General features: G+C 51.1%; 1 protein-coding gene across 5 annotated transcripts in view; it reads left to right on the forward strand.

The window, feature by feature from the left end:
• Nucleotides 1-11,227, forward strand: part of EPN2 (epsin 2) — a 90,344-nt gene extending 79,117 nt beyond the window's left edge. For all 5 annotated transcript variants that reach the window (XM_019633596.1, XM_019633595.1, XM_019633597.1 and 2 more), the window contains 4 exons: nucleotides 3,307-3,465; nucleotides 4,018-4,104; nucleotides 5,988-6,203; nucleotides 8,429-11,227. In XM_019633596.1, coding sequence (XP_019489141.1) covers nucleotides 3,307-3,465; nucleotides 4,018-4,104; nucleotides 5,988-6,203; nucleotides 8,429-8,727 — 761 coding nt within the window. In that variant the 3' untranslated portion in view covers nucleotides 8,728-11,227. The remainder of the gene's footprint in view (nucleotides 1-3,306; nucleotides 3,466-4,017; nucleotides 4,105-5,987; nucleotides 6,204-8,428) is intronic.
• The last annotated feature ends 4,928 nt before the right edge of the window (nucleotides 11,228-16,155 follow it).

Genomic DNA, 16,155 nt, shown 5'->3' on the forward strand with positions numbered 1-16,155 from the left:
TGGAGTATAGTGTGGGAGTGGAGTCAAGGGATTTGTAATAGATATGTATGATATTGGTGGGAAATGGGGCGGCGGATTGGGGGAGGTGGGTTGTCACTTCGAGGGGTAAAAAGTATATTGCACTGTGTCGTACAGCTGAAACCAATTCTAAAAATGTGTATTTCATAATAAAAAATAATTTAATTAAAAAAAAGGACAACTTAGCAAAGCTGACTGAAGAATGGAAAACCTATAAATAGGGGTAATCTTATAATCTTATAATTAAAGAAACTGAGTCAGTTATTTAAGATCCCCATCACCCCCAAATCCACCATGAAAAGCTTTATTTGTAAGGACCAAGTCATTAGAAAATGTATTAATGGCACCATATTCACAGACCCAAACTTGGAATAATAGGGAACTTCTGTAACCTGATGAAGGGCTTCAAAAAGGAAAACAAATCTATCAGGGCAAATGGTGCCATTTAATGGTAAAATGTTGAAAGTTGTTGATGCGTTAAGAGTAAGACAAGGATGTGGGCTCTCGGCACTCTAGCTTCTGTTGGGATTGGTGATCGCAGCCAGCACAGTGAGAAGAAAAATTAAAGAAAAAGTGTAAGGACCACAAAGAACTACACCATCATCATTTGCGTGATATGATCATGTACATAGAATATAAAAAAATTTCTACAAATGAGTTTATTAGAATTAAAAGTTATTAGAATTATAAGAATAAATAATGAGGATGAATTTCAATTAATTAGAATTAAGAGTAGCAAGATTTCTGGATTCAAAAATCAGTATGCAAAATTGTTTTCTGCATAGCAATAAATAAATAGAAAATGAAAAATTTTAAATATACCAGTCCCTAGGAAAAAATTTTACAAAAGTTGTATAAATCCCTCATGGAAATAAAGGGTAAAATTTTTAAAATTAAATTTTACTGAAAGATACTAAAGAAAACTTCAATGGGGAGATATCCTATGATTTTGATTTGGAAGACATGTTATAATAGCAATTTTCCTCAAATTGATCTGAGATTCAGTGCAATTCTGATCAAAATCCCAAAAACGTTTTAATTTTTTTTTAACCTAACAAGATGATTTAAAAATTAATATGGAAGAGCAAAGGGCCAAGAATAGCCAAGACACTCCTGAAGAACAAGACCAGGGTTGGGGTTTGCTGTACCAGATACCAAGATTTATTATCTTAATAATAACTGTGAGGATAATCCAGAAAGTACAGGGGTGGAGACAGACATAGGTCAGTGGAATGGAACAGAGAACCCCATAATGAATCCATGGAGATATGACTTCTAATAGTATAGGAGGCACTTTGTGAGTTCATCATTCATATAGGAAAACGTGAGGTAATTCTTACTTTATACCATATACAAAACCCAATATGGAAACATGAAAGGCAAACTATAAATCTTTCAGACATTACTATAGAAGAATAGCTTTGAGGCCCTGGTATAGAGAAGGATTTCCTAAATGTCAGGAAAAGCACAAGTTACAAACGAAAATACCGATAGGTTCTTCTCCATTAAAGTTAAGAACTTATCTTTCATCAAAAGATACCCAAAGGAGGGGGCCAGCCAAGTGGCTTAGTTGGTTAAGAGCTCGCTCAAGAGTTTGAGCTCTGAGCAACAGCAGTTCAATTCCCGGCCCAAGCTGAGCTGCTAACAAGTGGCAGGATGGCTCAGCTAAAAAAAAATAAACAAACAAACAAACAAATAAAAAGATACCCAAAGGAGAGTAAAATGAAAGGCCACAAATTGGGCGAAGATATTTACAACACAAGGAAACAGTCAGTATCCAGAACATGGAAAGAGCTCTGTCAAATCAATAAGAAACAGATAAGCAACTTCAAAGGAAGGTGGATAAGAACTGAAACAGTCTTTATAGGAGAGGAGAGGAGTCCTGAAGGACCCGCACAGAAATAACAAGATGCACAGCTTCATTAAGGAACAAACTAAGTAAACCATGATAAAATGACATTTCACACGCCCCATACTGGCACACATGAAACAGGGAGATGGCACTGAGCATCTGAAGTGGTAAGGCAGCAGCTCCCAGAGCACCCGGACTTGCATCCACGGCCGGTGGGGCTGCTGGGCCAACCCCATGGAGATCACCCAGCATTACTCTGCGAGGGCAGGCGCACATGTGGACCTGGGTTGGAGCGAGAACAGAGGTGCACAGCAAAACCCAAACCAGGCCAGCGTCTTCAACAGACTAGTCTGCTGTGGCTTTTGTTTTTCATAGAATGAAATACTATCCAGCAGTGAAAATGAACACATTTCAGCTACACCTCAGCACAGGGGAACCTCCTAGATAAAGTGTGGTGTGAACACAGCCTGTCACAAAAGAATGTGTACAATATGTTTCCATTTATATAAAGTTCGTGAAATAGGCACAGCTAGCCAATGTATTGTTTAAAGGTACCTCTACATGGTAAAACCACAAGGAAAATCAAGAGAAGGGCGAGCAAAATCCACAGTGATAGGGCTCAGGTGCTGTTGGGGGAGGCACTTTCTTGTCCCTGAGAAACAGCAGTGGCTTGTAAACATTTCTTGTGATGCTCCCTGGGAAGGAGATGTATGAGGTGCTCCGTGTGCATGCACATGTATGCAGATACACGTGTATCTACACTACCTTAAGGGGGAGACACACACAACAGGACGGGCCTCTTGACATTAGTTCACTCAGGTATTTTCTGTTCTATCCTAAAAAAAAAATAAAAACAGCCAGTAGTAGGTAACTTGCCAAATTGATTTGTCACTCAACTTGAAGAACTTTATTGCTTAAGCTGGAAGGTCAGCACACATGCGTTTGCTTTACTTTTTTTTTTTTTTTTTATGCTGCATCCATCTGCTTTAGTCATCCTTCTGTCAAAAGCAGAAACCATTCGAAGCCAGTGGGGAGAGGACGCTGCTGGGCCTCAAACTTCAGCAGGAGGTGCGAGCTTGGGTAGACTGCTGTCTGAGGTGGAAGCCTGTGGACTGGGGCGGCGGGCTTGAGTTTAGCCCCGGGAGCCCTTTGCACAACCTGTGCGTGGCTGTGTCCTCTCTGGCTCCCTCCCAGAGGGCTGTCCCGGCCAGGCCTCATCCAGCACTCTCCCAGGTGGAGGGCCCCCTCTCCCAGGTGGCTGCTGGCCCTGTCCAGCTTTGCCAGTGTGGGACAGTACCCTTTGGGTGGCCGCCTCTCCTGATGCAGGGCACAGGTCCTGGTGTAGCTTACATGGCCCACAGTATCATTTCCCTTCTCGCCCCAGCCGCGTAGAACTTTGTGAGGGCATCTCTGAGCCCTACCCTGCCTTCCTACAGGTGCCAAGCCAGCTGCCTCTGTTGACCCTTGGGGAGCTCCTTCTGGAGCCAACTCACACTCTGTCTCCAAGAGCTCAGACCCCTGGGCAGCCCCGCAGCAGCCCGCCTCCAGTGATGCCTGGGCAGCAGCCTCGGCCACCAAGCCAGTGCCCACTTCTGGTGAGACTTTGCTCTGCCCATGCCACGAGAGCCCATTTGGGCCCTGCCACTTTCCCCCTTGTGGCTCCTTGGCATGGGCCTTCCTGGTTTGCCTGCAACCTTTGCCCTCTACCCCCATGCCACACACCCAATGTGGGGGGTGAGCTCCCAGGCCTTCTGGGGAGCTGCCCCTCCCTCCAGAGGGAGCTTCCTCAGGGCCCCTGGGCAGGCTGCCCTGCAAACACTCCTTGGGTTACTTCCTATGGCTGTATCCCCATTTCCAGACCCAGTTCACATGTCTCCACCACCATTAGCCCCTCCAGTTTGGGGTAGGGATGGTGGGAGCAGTGGTAGGCGAGCACCCTGCTCTGCACAGGGTGCCCCTCCCAGCCCACCAAGTGACTGAGCCCAAGCTGTGCCCCCGGCTCTCAGCATTCTCCCCCAGGACATGGGGTAGCCATCTGCCCCCTGCCTGTTGCCCACTGACCCCGCGGGTTGTGGACTGGGAAGGCGGAAGCGTGGGGAAGTCATGATGTACCCAGCACCCAGTCACCGGCTCTCATGTTCACCCAGGGACCTTTGATCTCTTCAGTAATTTGAATGGGACAATTAAAGATGACTTTTCTGAATTTGACAACCTCCGAACTTCCAAAAAAACAGGTATGTAAAGATGGTAGTGGTTTCCATAACGTGTATGCATTGGACCAGCCCAGTTATTGCAGAAATAATAATCAACTTTAAAAACCTAGCAATTTCATGTATTTTCTTTGCATTTTGCTCTTGAGATCCGTAAGCGCCTAATCGCAGGAATTCATACATTAACAGTGAAGTCATTCAGTTGAGTTTTCCTTTCAATTCCTCCACGTGTTGGGCCCCATTTAGGGCCCCGTGTTTTTTGTCTGGGTCACTTCTGTGTCTTGGCCTCATTCCCCCCAGGGCCAATGGCTGCCCTGGCTCCCCAGCCCAGTGCAGACCCCCAGGCCTGAGCCATGATTTCCGCTCACCTTCATTCCCCCAACTTCCCACTCCCCAAAGGTGCCACCTTTTCCAGACAACCCTGGCTTTGTCCCACTTCCTCACCCCAGGTTATGGCTCCTGCCTGGAGCCTGTCAGAGCCCTTGGGCTGGGAGGGTCTCAGGGTGGGGCACAGAGGGAGGAGGCCTGGGATGCATCCATGCACCAGTAGCACTGGGGATAGCCAGGCAGCCTCTGTCCATCTCGGTGCTGCTCTTCCCAGTCACACAGAGCAACTTCTCTCCTTTCTTTCCTCTCGGCTTCTCTCTGCCCTCCCTCTTACCCACCACCTCCTTCCTCCTACCTCATCTGCCTCTCCCCGCAGCTGCAGCCACAGGCCTGGCTGGCCCTGGTCAAAGGTACGCGCAGCCCGGCCCACCTTTCTCAGCTTAGGGTTTCAGAGGCAACTTAGAACGTGCTGCTTCTCGGGGTCTTTCTTTTGCTGCATTAAAAAAGCAACAAGTGTCCATGTGTGTCGTCTGTAGGCCAAAGTACAACCTAACTGTCCTTACCCACCCTCGGTGCCTCAGGGAGAAGGCAGCATGGCTTGTTACGCGAACCTCCTTCTGTGGACTTGCAAAGTGTTCCCTCCAAGCCTAGAAGTATTCCCATTGTAGAAAACTTGGGAAAGTTTATGGGAAGAAAGGCAAATCATCGCTAATCTTCCCACCTGTAGTCAGCCACTGTTTTCTTCCAGTGTTTTTTCTGAGCTCTTACCGGTCAGACGTACTATCAGAGTTGAATCCTGACCCCACCTCCCCTTTTATGGAATAACAGATTGAAAATATTTTTTCATGACATTAAAAATTCTTTAGAAAATATTTCACAGCAATGTCATTATGCTTAGCAACAATGACTAATTTTGGGAGGACATTTTAGGTTGATTTCAAATTTTGCTAAAGTAAATCATGCTGTGGTGAACATCTTTGTGCTTAAATCTCCATTCATGTTTTGCATTATTTCCTGAGACTGGATTCCTAGAAATGGGATTACCGAGTGGAGAGTATGACCATTTTTAAGAACCTCTATGCCACATCGCCACCTTGCATCTTGGCAGAGCAGCCTGTCTCAGCACACCCTCTGTTGGCTGAATTTTAAAAAATAATTTGCTTTCTTCTCACTATCAATACATTCATGTTCATTCATGTTCATTGTAAAATATATAGAAAAATGAAAACATAAAAAAAGTAAATTACCCGTGCTTAACTACCACCCAAAACAATGTCTTACTGTGTTTGGAGGATTGTGCTCTACGTACAGTTTAGTCCCTGCTTTTCTCGTCTGATACATTGATACAGCTCTCTCTCCTCCTCGGCTAGTCTCTGCCCCTGTACTCTGGGGCTGTTGGAAACAACACTGCAATAAACATCCCCACCCTTTGCAGTCATGGGGGTAGTAGGGGGTTTGTGGGTCCGGGAATGTCTGTATTTTGCTCGGGATGCTCCCGGGGTTTGCTGGCATCACTGGATGCACTAGTCTGGGGCCCACCCTACACGCTCACCATACCTATGTGTGTCCTTGTCTTATAGCCGAGGTGGTGGCCTCTCCGCCATCCCAGAACAATGGAACAACAAGCCCTGACCCTTTTGAGTCTCAGCCCCTGACCATGGCCTCAAGCAAGCCCAGCAGCGCCCGGAAAACACCGGAGTCCTTCCTGGGCCCCAACGCGGCCCTGGTGAACCTGGACTCGCTGGTGACCAGGCCAGCCCCGCCAGCCCAGTCCCTCAACCCTTTCCTGGCACCAGGTATGCTCTCTCCCGGGGCTTCCTCTAGCTGACTGCTCTTGCTGAGAAGGGGTTTGTGGCAGGCCTCCGGGCCTTGATTTCTCTTCCACTGCTGGGTGGCTCTCCTACCGTCTCCCACGTGAGCACCATGCATGATGGGCATGCCCCACCTCAGGGCTGGGAAGTAGTGGAGCCAGCTGGGAGGCCTGAACAGGGCCTGGGGTGAAGTGTGAAAGCCGCTGTTCAGTTTGGGGGAGGATGGAAAACAGCTCTTCTCTCAGCTGAGATCACTGAGCAGAAGTTGCCCGACAGAAGGTCCCTCAACCAGGGAGACCCTCGAGTGGGCACCAGTTCTGGGCCAGCGAGGCTGGGGTGTGGGACGGTAGGCTCTGCTGCCCAACATCCCAGACCCTGTCAAGTGGAGTACAACTGGGCCCTGAGCTGGGCCATCCTCCAGAAACTCACGGAACCTCACTTCGCCCCTGGTGCAGGAGTCTGCCTTCCTGGGGCTGGGGACTCCACCCTCCCTGCTGATGGGCTCTGTCCAAAGATGTGCTCTGCACCCTCAGGCTGCACATGGATTATAGGACCAGCCCCAACCCTTGCTTTGGTGCCTGGGGTGTTGTGGCCTGCCCCCTCCGCCCCACTCCCTGTGTGCCCCGAGCTCCTAACCCTCATGCATACACACTGCCCCTCTGCCGGGAACATCCCCCTTGCCACCTCTGTGCAGTGGGAAATTGTATCGGTCCTTTAGCACTCAGCCCACACAACCCTCTTCCTCTAGGAAGCTGCCCTCCTTCCCCACAGATTTCCCAGCAGGGCCCTGGGCTCCCCAAGAGTAGGAACGTGTGGCATTCAAAGTGTTCAGCCCCAGACCTGCCCCACGATGAAGGGATCTGCAGATCTGGACCATTGCCCGTGATAGGACCCTGCAGAGAAGGACCCAAGGAACTAGGGGGCTGAGGTTGAGGACCCTAGGGCAGAAGTGGGGTGTATGGAGTACCTGGGTCCTGCTGAACTTGACGGTCTTGAGATGGGTAAAGATGAGGTCACCCACAGGGGAGGTTGGCTCCATGAATCCTTGCTCACTGGGTGGAGCTTAGACCAAAACCCAGGTTCCTAAACCAGCATGGAGCCCTGTCCCTAGCCCAGGCGGCTCCTGCCACCTCTGTCCAGAGAGCCCTTGGCGGGCGGGGGGGCTGCCATCAGCAGCCTCCGCCAGGCTTTCTGGGCCAGGGGCATGTCGAGGCTGTGGGGCAGCTGTTCTGTCTGCAAACAGGTCCTGGTCCTTGGGGACTGCGGCCAAGATGAGGTTCAGGCATCCCTGTTGGGCCACACAGGTGGCTCCAGGCTGTCTTTATTTGTGGGGTCCTGGCTCTGACCCTTACAGGCTGGTGGCCTCAGGCAAGTCACTGTCCTGCTCTGTAGTCTGAGTTTGGTCATCTCTAACGGGGTGATCTGCAGCACCTGCCTCCTAGGGTTACTTGAGGGGCTGATGCAAGACTGTTCTTGTGCCCTCATCAGTGGTGCAGAGAACAGCACAGCATCTCCTGGTGGTGATTTGTGGGGGTGCCCTTGCTGGCAGCCTTTGTGAGCAGGGGCTGGGCTGCATTGACGACTCAGTGCTGGCAGCTCCCATTTTTTGTTCAAAGGGGTAAAGGCTTTCTGATGTGACATAAATTCTGGAAATACTGAGTAAGGCAGAGCTGCATCTGCTGCTTGACTGCAGGACTTCTCAGAGCCTTTAGGGTCCCAGGGTACAGCATGAGGATTGCTTCTCTCAAGCCACACACTGCAGCTCCTTCCTCCCCCTTTGCTTTCCTGTCTCCCACGCACCTGTGGTCACAGAGGTCAGCAAACAGAATACGGGAGCAATGCCAGTTGTTGACTGCTGAAAGAGTCCTAGGGTGTCAGCCCTGAAGAGGAGCTAGAGCCCTATGAGCCTGGCACATCCCTGGCATTGCCTTGTTTAGGCTTTGTGACCCTGAACAAGTCACTTGGCTTCTCCAAGTCACAGCCTTCGTCTCATCAACCGAACAGTAGAGATTTGAGTTAGCAGACGTGTCTGCCGCATGTTAGTTGGTGCTGCTGTGGGCTCTGTGGCACGGTGGGGACTGGGATGCAGCCAGTCCCTACAGGGCCTGCCGCCTGAGTACACATGCTCTTGGTGGCTGTGGTCTTCCAGCCCTTGGACTTGGGGATGGATATTGTTCTGACTCTACCCACTGTCCCTCCTCTCTCCCCAGGTGCAGCTACGGCTTCGGCCCCTGTCAATCCCTTCCAGGTGAACCAGCCCCAGCCACTAACACTGAACCAGCTGCGGGGGAGCCCGGTACTGGGGACCAGCACATCCTTCGGACCTGGCCCAGGAGTGGAGCCCATGGCTATGGCCTCCATGACCTCCACAGCCTCACACCCGGCTCTGGGGGCCAGCAGTTCCTCCCTGACACCATTGGGCCCTGCCACAATGAACATGGTGGGCAGTGTGGGCATGCCCCCATCGGCCGCTCAGGCCACTGGCACAACCAACCCCTTCCTTCTGTAGTGCCCGGGCCTGGGCGGGACCCGCTGCAAAGCGAGTGCCCTGAGCGTGTGCCCGAGGACACCGAGCAGGGACTCTCATTTGTGGAATGGTGTCTGAGACCTAAGGTGGGCATTAGGGCTTTCCAGTTTCAGCATCCTGATGGAAGGGTTATCTTTATAGCCCAACCCTCAGGCTGGAGCTGCGGCAGGCTTGCTGAGACCGCAGACCCAGCATGCGGCTCTCCAAGCCTTCTGGCCACCTGCTCACATGTCCCCAGCCTGTAGCCCCATGTCTCGAGGGAGTGGTCTGCCCCAGCCTGGCTGACCTCACTACTCCTTCCCAAGGATGGGGTCCTAGCCCCTGTGGGATCAGCCGGTCCTTGGGGGCTTTGGACGAGGAGGCAGGAATCCTCAGTGTTGCCCTTGCCCTAGCCTCAGCCTGAGGTTCTTGGGGACACTGCCTCGCCGTTTCCCTTCACCCCAGCCCTAGTGTCACCCCAGGCAGTTCCAGGTGTGGACAGAATGAAGTGCTGGCTCCTCTGGGGAAGTGGTTATGCATATTTTATTTTTCTTTGACTCGCATGTGAGTTCAAAGTAAACACTACCACCGTGGAACAACTCTTGAATTAAATCCACTAGAGCAAGCTTTAAACTAATCTGAGCATAACCCTGCCACGTGGCTCTATGATTGTATACGTTTGCACATATTTTGTTTAGTACAGTTTCATATTTGAGTTTGCAGAATTATCTAATAGTCTTTTTTGGCTAATATTTTTATAACGTGGTTCTTATTTAACTGTCTAGTTTTGATAGAATTTACCAGGTCTGGCTGAATTAAGATACTGGCACATGTCATGTTAGTAGTTTAAATTCTCTTATTTATGGTTTTAACTCTGTAAGAAAATTTAAATAGGAAGAGACAAAAAAAATGCCTTATGGAAAAACTAAAGCAAATTCTTTACAGAAAAAAATATGGGAATTTGATTACACATAAAAGATGATATTTAGAGAAAAAAAAACTACAACAGGAACAAAAATCCTACCTTTAATTGCCTTTTCCTTTCTTTAACTCCCTTTTTTGGTGAATTACCAAATTGATCAACTTTCAGCCTTTTTGGCTAGAACCTAAGAGAGAGGCTATTTTTCTTACTGATATACCAACCTCAAGAAAGTTAAAGAAAAAAATCTAATGTATGAATGTGTCTCACCAGTTTTTATCAGCTAATTCCTTTTTGCAACTGAAGGCATGCACGGATTAGCAAGGGTTTCTGTTTATGACAGAGATCTGAGATGGAAGAGATGTCTTGGACCTTGTGTGTCTGTAATCTCCTCTGTCTTAGTCCATGCTCAGGGTAAAGCTGGGGGTAGTGTGGATACGGCAGTTGTCTTGGGGGCAATGGCTCGTGTGCGCCCCTAGATCCCTGGGAGTCTCATGGCTGAGAAGGGGTGAGGGACCAGGGCTGGCCCTGCCCCACCCACCTGCTAACTCCAGACACACGGCAGACTTAAAAATCATCTCTAACTTTGGAGAGAAAGAAAAAAACAACAACATTCTCACAGGGAACAGATTTTTAACAAACATGCACTAATATTACCTCCCTCCCCCCACTTCCTGCTTTCCTCACCCTAACCACCACTATAAAAAAAGTATTAGGTCCCTAATCAAAGACCAGAAAAGACTTCCTCCTTACGGAAGGGACATTTTCCCTGAACCTCTTGTCTAGTCAGCTCACCTCTCGTTCCACCATGGACTTCTCAACGCTCACTCCAAGGGCAGCCGACCACCGAGTCGTCCCTCCGGGGGTGACAGGGCCCCTCTGCCCCTCTCTCTGATTCTAGGAGGAGATCTGCCCCTTAGCACTGGGCATGGGAGAGATACAAGATGCCAGGAGGCGTGCAGGCCGGTTCAGTAGTGCCCGCTCAGGCCCCTCACCCTCTCCTACTTCAGAGTGCTGGCCCTGGTGCTCCCGGAAGCCGTCCTTCAATCCCAGGAGCCAGCTGCCTCTGCCAGAGCTGGAGACCTGGGGCTGCACTGGGCTCCAAAGGCTGCTTCCTGCCTCTTGCGGCCTGGGGGGGCGAGTGAAGGCAGGCCGACTCTGGCAGGGTGCTTCCCCAGGCAGGTGCTTTCACTCAGACCATGTGGCCCGGCCACCTCCCGGTCAGACCAAACTCAACTTCTTGGGTCAGTGATTCTTTTATAACAGTCCTTCCTGCCAAGACTTTGCAGCCCCAGCAATATAGCCATTGGGCCACCAAGGCTCAAGAAGACCCCCATGCCACCCCCCCAGCACAGGCCTGTCCCCAGGCGCCTCGTCCCTATTGCCCGCTGCACTGATCATAAAGCCACTGGCCACTGCCACGCGTGTTGTACACATGCCACCATGCTCCCTCCTATGGGCACCATGATAGGGGTTGTCACTCAGCCGTTTTCTCAGTCCCAGAGGCTGGTGGCTGGTTTTGAACTTGTGTTGACTATTGATACTTATTTACTGTGTAAATATAATTTATCATTTGTATCATGATGCGGTCTCTGGCTGTGTCCTTCCCCCACCCCATCTTTGCCAGTCCCACAACACAGGAGGGATGGGCAGGCGAGGGAGCTGGGTCCTGCCTGGAACCAGCTTGACCTGTGGTCAATGAGGCCGCTGACTTGGTCCCGGCACCTGAGTGAGCCTCTGAATGTCAGGGAAGGGTGAGGGCTGGGAGGCAGCCTCAGGACACTGGGCCTGCTGGGCTGCAGGGGCGTGGAGGTACTGGCCATAGTCCCTTATCCCTGGCTGTGTCGTCGGGTCAGTGGGTGCACTTCACCACCTGTGTGCTTTGGGCTTACCCTAGCCACAGGCCTGCTTTGCATGAGGTGTGACAGCCTGCTGGGCTCTGTTTCCTCTCCTGGGTCCATGCCACCAGGAGAAATGCTCCTAGAGAAGCTGCCCAGCCAACCTGCACATTCTGAAGATGGTGATTGTCACAGCTGCTGGTTCTTGGGTGGCTTGTGCATCTTTACTGTGGCAATAGCTGACGGGTCCAGGGGCCCCATCCCCTCAGAACATGTGATCAGAGGCAGTGCTGAATCTCAAGGACAAATGCTTTTGCAGGCAGAGGTGGGAGCCGAGTTCTGACTGTAGGAGAGTGTACAGCAAAGGTAGGGGTGGAGGTGGGCAGAGGGAGGTGGGAGACAGGCCTGCAGCTTCTCTTGTGAGGGCCCTGAGCTCCAGCTTGTATTTGGGCTGCCCTGCCCATCCATCTTTCTGTGCTGAAGACCTGGCCTTCTGGTGCCCTCTCAGGGAGCAGGGCTTAGTGTGGGGCTGGGGAGGGTTTGCCAGGGCCTGGAGAAGCCAGGGGGCCACTTTCAGGTCAGGAGGGGTGTGTTAGGGTGCTCTAGATTATACTGGTCAGGTAGCTTTCCATGCAGCGATCGGGGACCCCAGCTGCTTTAATCTCGTGACACTGCTACATTCAACACACAGTTTTGAAAGTTGCCGTGAAAGGGAACGAGTGAGCAGAGTGGTTCGTGTGTGAGATTTCTTAGAGCCATGCCTGGAAGTGCATGACTTCCACCCTTGTCCCAGCACCAAAACCCATCCCATGGCTCCACCTAGGTGCAGGGGAATGAGGAAGTGCAGGCCTCCTTTGTGCCCAGGGGGATGGGAAGTGGGTTTGCTTAACACATGGCCAGTCTCTGTCACAGCTGGCCCTCGAGTCCCCAGATACTGATTTCACTCTTTTCCCCCACACAGACCATATACCCACCCTCCAAGGGAGACATCCATGAGGTCCCATCCAGTCACCAATAGAATCATGACATAATAAATGATGGTTAAGCTACAAAGCCTTGGGGTAGTTCTTACACAGCATTAGATAATGAGCACACACACAAAACTCTTCCCTGTATAAGCCTGCTTTATTTCCCTGCTGCCTTATCCCCATGCTGCTTTCAACTTGATGGTAGCTCCTGTGAGGCCATTTGGAATCATAGCAAGAGGGCCATCTCTTAATCTGATATTTACCAAAAGGCTGAGTTACTATCAAAATGAGACGTTTTAATAGGCCTTTATGGCTCAAACTATTCTTCAATCTTATCCCTTCCCACATGAGTTTTAGAAAGTTACCTTTTGCAGCCTTTTGATGACCATACTTTTGGATTCTGTTTCCTGTCATTTCTGATTGCAGACTGGCCAGTTCTTTACTGAGCTCATCTCTTTACTGTGATAGCTTTCCACATGCAGCCAACAGTAGACAACATATACCATACCTCCTAGCAGCTGTCCCTTTCCCCCGGAGCTGATGGCTCAGCAGGCACGTAGCCTGCCCCCCAGCTCAGCACAGGTGTGTCACCTGAAGCTCACATAATAGGGCTGTCCTGCTGTCCAGCCTTTGTATTCTTCCTGCTTGCCACCTAGTGCTAAGCCAATGCACCAACATTGTTTTGGTTATAGCAGAAACCCACTCCTGATACCAACTTCCATATGAGAATAGACTAGGTTCCACAGGCACAAACCAACCCCAACTCTGTGGCTGAACGCAGCAAGTTTCTCACTCACAAAATGCCAAGTGGGGATGTTCCTAGTGGCTCCCTTACAATGACCCATCTTCAACCCCTGGCCTCGGACGCTGTCGGGGAAGGCAGAGCAAGAAGGATCACCTCAGGAGGTTTAAATGGATCAGATCTCTGTGTGATGAACATCTTTCAACCCACATGTCCTTAACCAGCTAGTCCCATGGATCCACTGAGATACAGGGGGTGGGAAATGCAATCCTTCTGCAAGCCCAGGAGAAAAAGGAAGTGGTTTGGGACACACAGCTTTGTCGCAGTGGAGGACAGAATGAACAAGTGAGGGGTGGGCTTGGGGACCGTACGCCTTGACTGTTCTTCATGAAGATGGTCATGAGTCCCCACCCTGCTGCCTACTTCCCAGGCACAGACGCCCTCAACCTTCAAAGTTCTTAACGACTGTTCTGTTACTTCACCTGGGAAGAGGCAGAGGGAGCTTTCGAGGTGATGATAGCATTCTGCACAGTCACAGGGGCTTGGCCATGCAGTTATCAAAACTCAGTGCATAGTCCATGTAAGACTGATGCATTTCACTGTATGTAAATGTCCCTCAGAAGAAAAACCACCTAAAACAACTCTAGTTAATGGTAAGCATGCGGAAACGTGCAGAAGGCACACTGATGTCTGCAATTTATGTTGAAATGCACTAGCAGCAGGATGGCTTGAAGGACCAGTAAAGAGTTGCACAGATGTGAAAACACTAGGGAAGTGGTAATGGTAGACTCCAGGTGGTTTGCATATGGGTGCTCACTGTAAAATTATTTCAATTTTTCTATGTTTAATCATTTTAATGTTGAAAAATAAAAAAGGAATAGAAACTTAAATATAAGAGGGTGACCCACTATGTCCAAGGTGCTGACAGACTGGGTAGCTACAGCCTGAGACTTGCACATTGATTTGACAAGATGGTGGTTTCCGGGCCGTGACAGGGAAGACAGCCACCTGGAATGCGGAGGTGAGGAAGCAGACAGAGTTCAGGCCCTTGTGAGGTGGCGACAGAATGAGGCTGGGGGGCGGGGTGTCCATAACCCAGAAGCACAATGGGGGCTGTTGAGAGTGCTCTGCAGAGGAGGGGTTGTGGGAGTGACACCCAGGAGAAGGCAGAGGCCATGGGATCACGTACACACGTGAGGTGGCCTCAGGTAGGACCCCGGGTGTCTGGAGCGACGGTTGGTGGGAACGTCGGACTTCTCATCATTTCCATTTCCTCATGAGCACTTCAGGTGAGGGGCAAAGGGGACTGGAGGTTTGAGGGACGGAAAGGTCTGAATGAGTTTTCTGAGGATGTATGAGGGGGTTCAATAAGGAAATAAGGGGGACTGCTTGGCAGCATTGGGGGAGACCTGGCCATGGGCTGGACACACTGACCGGGCCCTGGCCCTTAGCAGATGGCTAGGTTTCCCTAGAGCTGAAGTTGGCCAGCCAAGGATAAAGCAAGGGACAAGGCACAAGAGCTGAGGGTGAATGCAGAGAAGGTGCATAAATGACTGCTAAGTTCAAAACTGGGCAGGAAAGAAAAGATAAGGGCTGATGGTTAGCACAGAAAGGGTTGGTCAGTGGCTGGGAGGACCTGGATGGAATGAAGGACTGCTGGAGTGGGAACCACAGCAAAGGAACTGCACGCAGGGAGGGCGTGGTTAGGGGAGGGCCGCTTGGATGCACATGTTGGAGATGATGCAGTCATTAGTCACAAGAAACAGGCTCTGACCATGCGAGTGGGCAGCTGTTGAGGGGCACAGGTCAAGGTCATTGCAAGGGAGAAGGCTGAGGAAGAAGCCAAGTTGTGGGAAGGATCATCCATGTGTACAGTGATGTTGCCATGAATAGCTAGAGGAAAAGACAAGGTAGTCAAGTCTTGGGTGGACTTATGAAGTGTGGTCTGATGGCCCGGATGTCAGGGAGCTGGGATGGGGAAGGAGGGAATGCTCGTGGGGGGCTAAGGACACAGACCCCATCTCTAGGCCCATGGTGATGGCATTTGGGAGCCAGGGCTACAGGGGACAGTTTTAGTAAGGGCCAGAGGTGGAGGGAACTTTCCAGTCAGAGAGGGTTGGAATTATAGGGATTTTGCTGATGACAGACCATGAGTTCCAGAGCGCACAGTGAGTTGGGCGCAGGGGTTTCAGGGGGGGGGGGTGCCCTGAGCAGCTAAACTTCTGGTGTTGAGAGAACTGAGATAAAGGGCAGAACAGGGTTAGCTCCTGTGGTCTCTTAGAGCAACTTCCGATTACAGCTGGGGCAGTGTCATGGCTGGTTGGCCAGGGGACCAGGGCAGGCACTTTGTGGCCTCTCTTAAATCCTGCTGAGGGTGGTGTGCAGGTTGAAGAGGACAATGGGCAAGCTCTGTGTCCCATCCCCAGAGGGTTCATCTGAAGCTACAGGTGGTGGTGGGACCCTGCCTCTGCCCAGCCCAGGGTGTGTGTGGGGAGAAGGTAAGAAGGTCCAGCTTTGGGCTGAGGGCTGAAGCAGTGACCCCTCCAAGCAGTGTCACAGGAAGGACCTGAGTGCTGAGAGGGCTCTGCTTTCAGAGTGCAGGGCCGTAAGGCTCAGCTTCCTCTCATGCTGTGAGGCTTGCCAGAAAACTGGAGTTCCAGTGGCTTCCCTGGGCTCGGAGATGTCAGCCCTGTCCTCTGGGCTGTGGAGGTCAGGGGCAGGCAGGGGGCCGGCCAGAGGCCTCTCCATCCAGCTCCTGCTAACGGTATTCTCTGCGCCAAAGGACCTGGTGGTCACGGAGCATGGCTGGCATGACAAGTGCTCACATCCCGCAGGCAGTGCTGGGAGAGGCAGTGTGGGACAAGGGCAGGACCTGGCCCAGCTCAGGAAAGGCTACGGGCCAAGTGGTGGCCTGCTCCAATGGGGGAGGTGCTGAAAGGAAAGGAGGCAGCCCCAGGCCTGGGC

This window comes from Hipposideros armiger, unplaced genomic scaffold (assembly GCF_001890085.2).
Source record: "Hipposideros armiger isolate ML-2016 unplaced genomic scaffold, ASM189008v1 scaffold_1349, whole genome shotgun sequence".
In the NCBI taxonomy this organism is placed as follows: domain Eukaryota; kingdom Metazoa; phylum Chordata; class Mammalia; order Chiroptera; family Hipposideridae; genus Hipposideros; species Hipposideros armiger.